At 37.0% G+C, this 10,708-nt stretch overlaps 1 protein-coding gene and 1 long non-coding RNA gene across 2 annotated transcripts; one reads left to right on the top strand and one right to left on the bottom strand.

Annotated features, from left to right (window-relative positions):
• Nucleotides 1-1,700: 1,700 nt before the first annotated feature.
• On the top strand, nt 1,701-4,578 carry LOC107227450 (trypsin delta). The gene is made up of 4 exons (XM_015668595.2): nt 1,701-1,893; nt 2,126-2,442; nt 3,012-3,263; nt 3,349-4,578. The coding sequence occupies exons 1-4, from the start codon at nt 1,827-1,829 to the stop codon at nt 3,505-3,507; spliced, it is 795 nt and encodes a 264-aa protein (XP_015524081.1). The 5' UTR covers nt 1,701-1,826; the 3' UTR covers nt 3,508-4,578.
• On the bottom strand, nt 2,153-3,025 carry LOC124293574. Its single transcript, XR_006903439.1, has 2 exons — nt 2,857-3,025; nt 2,153-2,411 (listed from the first exon to the last, which is right to left on the bottom strand). It is a non-coding gene; the product is annotated as an uncharacterized LOC124293574 (long non-coding RNA).
• Nucleotides 4,579-10,708: the final 6,130 nt, after the last annotated feature.

Here is a 10,708-nt window from a genome sequence, read left to right as displayed (position 1 = left end):
AATGCAATTATCCGCCTGCACGTATGCAATTCGGAGTACATTTCGGTTAAATCCGCCTGCATTTCGGCAATTGAGAGTACATCTGCACTCTGATTGCCTGTCCATCGGGCGTTTTGGCAAAATAACCAAATGTAGTCGCCGTAGCTTACTGACCTAAAATGTGTTACGCAATTTTAAATGCTCATATTAGCATTAGTGTGAACCCATTTGCGAATAAAATTCAATCAATCATATTCATTTTAATTCCCTCTGATCCGAAATCTCACAAATTTCAAATGATGGGTCATAGCAACCTGTTACAGTAATTACGGTATCATATTTTTAGAGTACGTAGTGTTTTACTGTTCCTACAGAGCGTTGGTGACTATACTTTACTTTATAAATTTATATCCCAGTCTTGAATAATTTAGTGACAGTGTGTAGAATATAAATCAATGTAATGCGGGGCTCGCGCTGAAATTACATATTACGAATATTTCGCAGATATGGCGGTCGCTATGGAAACACATTCGGACGCTGGAGGCAGGTCTCCTTTAAGCGTCAGATCGACGCCTTTACTTTACCAGAATATAATACATATTTCATATATACGCGGGTGGGCCTGATTTAGGGTGTTGACGAATTTTTTTCGGCTCACCCCCTAAATCGACTTCAAGTAATTCAAAAGCAATTGCCTAATTTTTTCTGATTTTTACCTCAACACTAAGCCATCTTGCCAACAGGATGGATTTTCTCAATTAAAATACACTTATTTCGGACACATTGTCAGTATATATTATTTTAGTAAGAGTAATAATGTTTACAAAAAAACCCATGGCTATGAGGTTTTAGTGGGCATCAGTGTTGCTATCTGACAAAAAATTCACACCATCATACACTGCAATCTCGAGGAATTTCAGCAGCAATTCGTATAGATTGCCTGGTATGATGATGTAAATTTTTTATCAAATAGTAACACTAATGCCCACTAAAACCTCGTAGTAATGGATATTTTTGAACATCAGTACACCTACAATAAAATATATACTGAGAATGTGTTTGAAATACGTGTATTTTCAATGGGGAAATCCATCCTGTTAGCGGAACGAGTTAGAGTTGAGGTAAAATTCTGAAAAAATTAGGCAATTGTTTATGAATTATTTCAAGTTGTTTTGGGGAATGAGCTGGAAAAAATTCGTCAACACCCTGAAAAAGGACCACCCTAATATATACCAATTCGCTTGTAAGTCTAATGTTGTCTTTCTTAATCGAAGATGATATGTGCTTGCAACAAATAAGTAAATCAGATAAAGTACGCGTTCACATATGATCCAGCATCAAAACATTTTAGATATCACCTAGCGGATTTTCGGATAGTTTTTTGGATAATCGTTGTAGAACCTTCTTAAAAAAGAAATATCTTGCAGTTCGAAGGACGCAGAATGTTTATCCTTACGAGTGATTCTCAATTAGAGATAATTACTTTAGAATGACAACAATTAAAATCTTTACTTATGCCTGATCTCACGTGCATTTAGTATACTAAAACAGACTCTTTTAAAAATTTTCGCTAGAATCAGGAAATATCCGAATAATGTAATAATGTCCGTTGATTATAATAATGGTTTATGACTGATATTAATGTTATAAAGGATTTATTGTCGGAGCAGCGTCAGCACATGACTGTATCTTCAAAACGATTTATCATTGTGATCAAGTGCTACATGTCGAGTGATAAGTGTAATCTACTATTCTTAAAAATCTACAAAAATGGGTCTTTCGTTAACAGACAGTTGAACTTTTGATTTTTGACGCCAAGTCAGAGTTACACTGTCCTTCGGCTAACCATGAGTCTATTTCATCATCAAATAGTCTTCTGTCTCGTGTTTGGACTTAGTGTGATATTTACTAACGGTTAGTAACATCGTCAGTCGATAAAATGATTCTGAAATAATTCTGAATGAACGGAGGTGTTAGTGAAAATTTGAAATTAATACAGAATATCGGCCCTGGCTGAATTGTTCTGTCAATATTAATTCTGTATGGTCATTTACAGCTGTCGACGACCATTTCCACGTCTTGATTTTACGTTCACTGCAACATTTGCCTAAGTTTTTAAGTAAAATTCATTATTCAAAATGAACAGGTGCGTCGATTAATTTTGATGTCGGGCTGGAATCGCGCATCGTTGGAGGGGCACAGGCTGAAGAAGGTGCAATTCCCTACCAAGTGTCATTGAGATTGAATGGCTGGCCCTTTTGTGGAGGGTCCATAATCACTGTCTTCCATATTGTCACTGCGGCGCATTGTGTCCCGGGTATAAATATCAGTCAACTGACAGTCATTACGGGCACCAACAGTTTGGAAAGTGGTGGCGAGACCCATGGTGTCGTTGAAGTAACATCTCACGAGAGTTATGTCGGTTCGTCAGACTATTGGAAATACGATATCGCAATTTTGACGGTAAGAAAACTATCATCTAATGGGATAGAACGAACACACGTCGGCTAGATGCCTTGGCATTCCGACACTCATGTATCTTCAAGCTGGTGTATCTAACGAAAGCTAATCATTTGATCGATCAGACTTTGAATTAAAGGCTCAGGGCACTGTGACGTAGATGTTCGATTTAATACCTCATCAATCAAAAATCTGATTAATCAAGCTTAAAGCAGGCTAAATGGCCGATTGCGCATGCGCAAAATAATTCAACTCCATTGTGTCTCCCGTATCAAGTTGCGAATTGAAATTATGCTGTCATGTTGACTCATAGCGGTCATCAGATATCAGCCAGTGAGCAACAGAAGTGTCCCAAGCCTTCCCAAATCACTGAGGCAACTGTTCGAGGTCTGCTTAACCTAGAAAAATCCACATTACCTACGTGCCATTCGGAAGACGCGTTTGAAAGCTGAAGCTTCAGGGAGCCAGCCTGCATGAAAGTCCGACAAAGCTCGGGAATCGATATGCTAAATTTAACCGATTCCTTTTAGTATGAGCGAAGGTGTAACTCATTCCCACGTTGTTTGTTGCAGCTAGCTGCGGAACTGACGGTGACGTCTCTTCAGTCGCCGATTCCTATAGCTACGGTTGATCCACCCGATGGTGCTGAGCTACTGGTCAGTGGATGGGGCAGGTTATTTTCTGAGAGCAATGCTGTGCCCACAAAGCTTCAGTATTTATGGGTGGTGGCAATCAATAACACGGAATGCAGGGAGACGCTCAGAGAAGAAGTGGACGACGTGCATCTGTGTGCTTTGAGAGGTGTTGGATCTGCGGTTTGCAGCGTGAGTATGACGTCGAGTGGTTCGTGACCATATGATGCAAAAGTAGTCCTAAGCTGCTTATAACAGAGAGACTTTTACCTTGCAGGGTGACAGCGGTGGTCCTCTAGTGTATAACGGTACGCTAGTCGGCGTCGTTTCCTGGGGTCGGTCGCCATGTGCTTCCGGAGTTCCTGATGCCTATGTCAGGATGTCTTTGATGCTCGACTTTATTGAAAGAGTAATCGGAACCGCTGTTTCCAAGTAATGGTGCGAACGGGCGATCTCAGGGAAATGAATAACTGTTGTGATTTGACAATTTAACTTTACTAGTATAAACTTGGTTCCATCAAATTCCTGCAGGTGGCAGGTTCTACTTCTAGCAAGTTCGTCCTAGTCGCTTCCGTTTGACGTATAGAGTTAGTCGGTTCTCCTTCGCAGTACTGAATAATAAAGTAAGAACTTGTTTTTATTGAGCAAACAATCGTAGTTTATTTCGCAACACTCATGCACTCGACTAAATCGACAATTACTTTTATTGTTTTCATTTTTAAAAGTCACCATCTAATCAAATCTACTTCTCTAAAGGATGAATGTACGCGGTCAATACTGAGAGTGAATATTTGTAACAGGAGATTATAATATAAAAACGTATGGAGTTTTCTGCAATAATTTGTTAAGGCAAATAAGTAATCTTAGCCAACTGTTTTTTCGAGCTTTTCAATCAATCATCGAAGCCAGAACTGGAGAATTTTGTTTATATTTTATTTCGCATTTGAAGTTACGAGTTCAAAACTTGTGCTCATCTCATTTTTGATTTAAATTGATATCATTTTTGCGCAATACAACTTATTTGCCGCATGTAGTCGATGTTCGTGATTATGAGAAGCAGTTCTCTTTGTACTCGGGAAGTTTGTAATTGTACAAATTTATAAAGTCGATGACCTTACGAAAATGGTTGTGTAATCGTTAGTAATTGACAATTGGATTCTTGATTATTCATAAGGCTGACAAAAGCATGGAGCAACAGTTTGTCAGTCAGCTTTTTCTCACTCATCTTTTATAACAAAACTCGATAGTTATGAATATCGAATGACATAATTGATGTGCTGTGTGATGTATTGTTCAGAGGTGTATTATAAACGCGTAAACAGCGTGTTTCGCAGCGCTTACGTCTAATTGTAAGCAGTAGACGCGTATCAAGTATACAGCCTTTCCAAAATATGCCCTAAATCTTGTGCTTTCTTCTCAAATACCGCAAAATGGCTTTCTTGACACACATACATATAAGTATAAGGCCACCAGCAAATAAAGAGACGCCTACAGTGGTTGTAACATATTCCTTACTGTTCCTGCCTATGGTCATAATCATACAAACCATTCAGAAGTTGCAGTAATTTTCATTCTGGTCTACATAGGTACATACATGCAGATTTGCGGATACACTTCAATGACGTTTGTTATCGCAACGTCAGATCAACCGAGAATTTATAGCTATTAAAAAATGAATGACTCCTCAATTCCGTGTAGAAATAGTACACTGCAATTTATACTATGGCGAAAAATCGAGTAGAATTTGCAGCAGCTGCAGGAAACTTGCTGTTTTCGGAAAATAAATGCGTTGACGTGGATTATAAATTATTGCTGCTAATTCCACGTATATTATATACATGATAATACCTTATGCAAATGATACGGGACTAATGAGCCCAATTGTCCCATTGTACCGACGTACACGTTTCAGTTTTGCCAAACACGGCGAGGCCATTGGTAAGCGTCGAGTGACGTCATCTCCCACCTACTCAAATCTGCGGTTTCGTATTACTTTGCCGTCTTGTTTACCCGAAGCTTGCTGCGGATGCTGCCTTTCTAGCTTCGGCTCTAATTTACAATTCATCTCATTCGCGTATAAGTGCATCATGCCTGACACACTTAATGCAGCCAATCAGTTCGCAAATAAGACTAATCGAAGGTCTCAATAGTGTATTATAAACCATACATACATTATATAATGTGATGTATGTTACGCACTGCGTCATTTCTACGTGTTGGCAGTTTGTTCTGCATCGTTCGAATGATATATTTTAATTTAGGCATGCACCGAATACTCGCACCGGATGGTGCACTGCAGTCGATCCGTTACACCGAAACAAATTTCTGGCTGTCGTAGCTACGAAGTTTTGAACCATTTTCACTTTTTGTCATAACCAAAGAATATCCTTCATCTAGTAACTAACTATAACAGAGTCAAATTACCCTTGGTCCACATGAATTAATTCTATTTCATCGGCAGATAATTCAGTCAACTGCTGTTTATATTTTACACAGTATGCAGGCTTTAGTCTTCCAAGTTATAAGACTATTTTGAAAATTGAAAACTATGCGTAATCAATATTAAGTACATTTCATAAGGTACTAATAGCAGAGTGAAATTTTAATTTATTAATAAATATATTAAAACACGAGCCGTCTTTAGGTTTAAAATTCGTTCATTCATTCATTCCATGTGTGTATTGTTAAAATTGGTGTATATTGTTAAAATTATAAATAATTGTAAATAACTGTCTTTCGTCGAGGCACTATATTCTTGGATTTCACTTTTGTTGTTTCTTCGTTTTACATTGTCTCTCTTTAAAGTTGGCTTGACTTTTGGAGTGTATAATAATTAATTTGAAACGTTCGTCCTCGAGGTTTAAATTTACTTTATTATTATTAGTTCGTCGATTTTCGATCTGTTAAGTCTTGATTTCGGAGAGGGGAACCTCCGCACCACCTTCTTCCTAGAGAGACGTAGACCAAGCAACTCCTTCAATTTTAAATTTGTGACTCGGTGCCCTACTCCCTGGGTCTAACCTCATCCGCTCGTGTCGTGTTCATTGCGCGGTTATATTTGAACCATTACAAAGTGAACAATATTTATTCGTTCAATTTAATTATTCATACAATATATTGATTTACGATAATAATATCCTGTAATTGATGTAGTGCCGCATATAGCTATCGGCGTGTCAGATATATTAGTTTTCTAACTTTTCAAACAAAATTAAAACAAAGAAAAACAAATGAAAATTGAACTAAAAAGTTGAAAATCTTAAATGTGTAATGTTATTAGTATTACTGTCTGTACTATCACTATTCCTATCGTGATTAGCATTGCCACACGAAAGAAAAAAGAAAAAGGAAAGAGAACAGAAAAAAATCACCAAGACCACCATCGTTGCTACAAACAATAAGGCATAATTACATAATTATAGATATTTCTTAAATATGTTTTATATAACTTTTTAAACATCAGTATCATCATCATCATCATTATTATTGACATTATTATTATTATTAGTGATATTGTACATGTTATTAGTAATGTAATTGTTATTGTTATTATGTGGAAATATTATAAGTATACTGAAGCATCGCATTTTATACTTGTTTTAGCATTTGTTATAGAACGCATCGGCCACTATGTATTTTGAGTTAATGTAAAAATATGTTGAATGAAAGTGTTACATTTGTGTTCAATTTTCTCACACGTCAATCAAGTATGAGGTTATTGCTGAAATTGTGTTTGATTACTCGGTTACTCAGATTTAAGAGAACATCGCATTATTTTATCATTTGAATTACCAATCATAAATTTCGTTGAGCAAATTCTGTTTGATATTGAAATTAGCTGATAAAACATGTAAAAATTCAGGTACTAAATCACACAACGAATGATGTGTTAAACAGTAAAAAAAGAATTCGATCATAACTTCGTACTATTAACCATATAAATTACTAAGTGGTTTTTCGTAACATTTATCACATAGGCATTTCCAATAGGGTAAGATGCGACCCGCATCTCGACTGTTGCAGAAGTGATTAAATTTCTTTACGTCTTAAGGTAGATTGGATCAATTGGATGCCTTGCGTCCTGGTTTACGTCATGGTTACACCTTTAGACCGAGATACTGGACGCTTTGTATATCATTCGGTATTACGCCACCACGTGTCAAGTGCTCCAGATTATCGGACCGGTTATGTTTTGTCCCAAAAATTTATACTGGGAGCTTATATTCGGAAATAGTGGTCGACTTACGTGAACATGCACCAACGTTATCAAGCATATGTGATACGATAGGAAACAATGTGAAATAGTAAATACTAAAATGTGAGTTGACTTTATATCGTCATGAAGATAAGGCTGTGACCGTGTCCTACATGCGTCGTCTATCTTCCTATATTGCCTTTTTGTGCTGTATTTCAATAAGTTTATGCATTCGTCTTTTTGTTTCCAGTCACTTTTGTGTCTTCAATTTTATACCTACATTACAGGACGTTTTCGGCCGTATCGTACATACCATGGGTGAGAAAGCATTGATTCCAGGCTTAATTTCTGTGGTTGCCAAACCCAGCTCCTGATGCGCTGTTTTTGTTGAGAGACTGCCAATTTTATGCAGAACTTTTTGCCTGTGCAGAGATGTTGGCAAATGTGATATTTGGGACATGCTTGACAATGAGCATGAAAGCAATAAAACCATAAATATTTTCGACCGTTGCGATTCCGTGATCCGATCTTCTTTTACGAAATGAATTCGTGTTCCCTGAAGATTAAATCTGTGAAACATGAAGACGTGCGTGCCAGAGTTTATCGGCATGTTTTAGATTCCACAATGTCGTAACGCAGTTTTTTTGTAAAATATAAAAGAGATGATACGTGTTAATTGGGTACTAATATCTATTGTTCACTTTATTAGAAAAAACGTTTTAGCACACTCTAAAACTGAAGCCACAATGTTCAGTGTTTTTGAGGCTTCTTTTTAGACTAGAAGCAAGCATTTTTTAGATGAGCCGGATTTTTTCTAGCTACATTGTTCATTCGCTTTCGTTCCTTTCCCTGTCCTTTAGCCTATTCATTTACAACAGTCAAGCGATAGGGACGTGTACGTGTGGCAAATTGAACATTCTACAACATTAACGATCTTTGGACTGCAATTTCCCATGCAACCCGAGGCTAGGACTCGTCTGTTTTATGCTTCACATTTCCTCGCATATCTTTTCCGTGACACACCCTTTTACTTCTCGTTTTTGTCAACCAATCCGCATGGACGCTCCTCATTTCCTTCCTCCAATCAGTATCAAGTTTTTCAGCTGACGCTTCTTATGCGTCACTTTTTCAAAATCGGCCTTCCATAACTCACAGCCAAGCACGGACATGCTCAAGTGTCGTCGAAGTCATCTTTCAATTTCCATTTGATTTCGATATCAAATCTTCAAGATCAATGTCTTGTGTGACAAAATCATAATCGTTATTTCAATATCTTCTCAATTTATTCATTCAATCGCTACTCGTGAAGCCCTTCCTGCAGTAATATTCTTTAAAATCAATCTACTCTTCGTATCCACGTATTTGGTAAGATACGGAACCTTGTGAATAACAAAAATAAAGATATTTGGTTGGATATCTTAACCAGCAAGGTGTTGATACGGTGACCCCTACCTGTTAAAGGCGAAGCGCAAATTGGGAAGATTTCATCATAGCCAATAGATCTGTCTCGTCGATAAATCAGCAGTATTTTACGAATAGCGTTTGGAAACGTTGACTCGATATAGGTGGGGCAACTGTTAGACACGTCGTCCGTAGGGTGCAAAGACAATTAAAATATACTTTTGGGAAGTATTTAAGTAGTCCCACAAGATCGTGGCGAGATCGCATTTAGAAAGCTATACGAATAGGAAGTTTATCTATCGTGCAACGGCAGCCAGTTTGTGGGGTGATGTAATAGAATCGGCTGCTCTCCGAATACTGATACGCCAGGATTGTGCAAAAAAGATTCCAAACATAATCAATGATATGAAATTGGATTACAAAGATGTGCTGATACGTCCAAGGCGGAGTGCTCTCAGGAGCAGAGTTGATGTGAGTGTAGTATAGTTACACAGTTTTTTCCGGAATTAGTACGATTAGGAATGAGAAGATTCGCTATACCTATTATATCAGAGCTATTAGGAAAGTATATTTAGGGATTTCCGCGTGTAATCGACCTAGCCAAAACCTTGACGCTTTTTAAACCAGTTCAAACTTGCTGAAATGTTTTGCCAATTGATAACTGTACGCTGAAAGAAAAAATTTCCTTTATTCAATGAAATCTGTTTATTCGAAACATATTTTCGTGATTAAAATTTATTTTTATCTATTCGATTGAAGTTCATTATTTTTTATTCAAATAAATTTAAACATCGAAGGAAAAATCTAATTATACACATCGTTATATTTTTAATTCAAACAATGATTTTCGAATTCTTGACAATGTTTATTAGCTTGCAGCAAATGAATTTTTCAAATCAAAATACGTCATTTACTCACCTGCAGATTGATCTTGAAGCTTGATTTGGAAACGTTTACTCGAATAAAGACTGCACCATTTGGTAATCGAGCAGAACCTATCTCGATTCGAAAACGTATAATCATCACGTCTGTGTGTTGAATAGAAATAAATATTCAAATGTAAAATTGAGGAATAAACATGTGTTTCAAGAAAGAGATTATACTATTAGAAACGGTAGATTTAAAAAATATTCACCAACACCACGCTAATAAATAGAATATATTTTTAAAACCAAACTTGAACGATAACCTGTGATTTAGTTGAATTAAGATCAAAGATATGATTAAGAAAGTTTGACCGGTTACCGAAGGCACGACCGATTCTTTTCTATCTATTTTCGAGTCGAGTGTTTTCAAAAGGGTTGAAAGTTGTTAACCACCCCTCCACCCTCAGTGCAGTGAATTTGTCACATGTCCTGAGTGCATGCGAGGAGTTTATCCAGACCTTTCTTCGAAGGTCTCGATTCAGGCCGCTTTCTCTGTTTCATGACTCGTAGCTGAGCGCTGAGGAAACTTGTTCTTCAGACTAGTTGTAATGATTCTTTATGATCTTCTATCAGTAATTATAATTTTGTAAGCGGGTCGTACCTAAAGTTAAAATAGCCACCTCGTTTTATTTATTATTGAAAAACATACACTACAAAAACAGAAAAAGGTAAACTTATCTTTCTAAAGTGGGCGTGTCCGATTGTAAAATCGAAAAGAACGCTAAAGTCGTAACAAAAGATATAGCAGGGACAGAAAATAGAAGGACAGAATAAATTAATAAATAAATTTACCATGGCCGATCCATGTATAACTAAAATCTAACGACAAAAAAAAATGGCCGGGCTTAAGGTTATAAAAGATAAAATGAGCCAATAGGCGTCACAAAAGAGAATTAAAAAGAGCGGAACCAAAAAAAAAGAACGAAATAAATATGTATAAATAATAAAAGGGACAAAACAAAACAACACAGAGCTACTGGGAACCCCGGGGTCTTCTTTGTAGGCCAGTTTCCTTCTTCTTGCTCACGAATATCTCCTGTCCTCCAGACTACTCGGCAACGGGATAATCAGTTTGTGTGTAAGATATAAGAAATGGTGCGGTCCTTTCGGATAGG

The sequence above is a fragment of the Neodiprion lecontei genome, chromosome 3 (genome assembly GCF_021901455.1).
Source record: "Neodiprion lecontei isolate iyNeoLeco1 chromosome 3, iyNeoLeco1.1, whole genome shotgun sequence".
Taxonomy (NCBI): Eukaryota; Metazoa; Arthropoda; class Insecta; order Hymenoptera; family Diprionidae; genus Neodiprion; species Neodiprion lecontei.
The sequence above is the reverse complement of the archived record's forward strand: the minus strand, read 5'-3'. Positions and strand labels throughout refer to the sequence as shown.

Bases quoted from the DNA above. Each gene is read 5' to 3' on its own strand.
- LOC107227450 (XM_015668595.2), top strand. From the start codon at position 1,827: ATGAGTCTATTTCATCATCAAATAGTCTTCTGTCTCGTGTTTGGACTT. The intron at 1,894-2,125 runs GTTAGTAACATC...CAAAATGAACAG, and splicing joins TAGTGTGATATTTACTAACG to GTGCGTCGATTAATTTTGAT. The intron at 2,443-3,011 runs GTAAGAAAACTA...TGTTTGTTGCAG, and splicing joins ACGATATCGCAATTTTGACG to CTAGCTGCGGAACTGACGGT.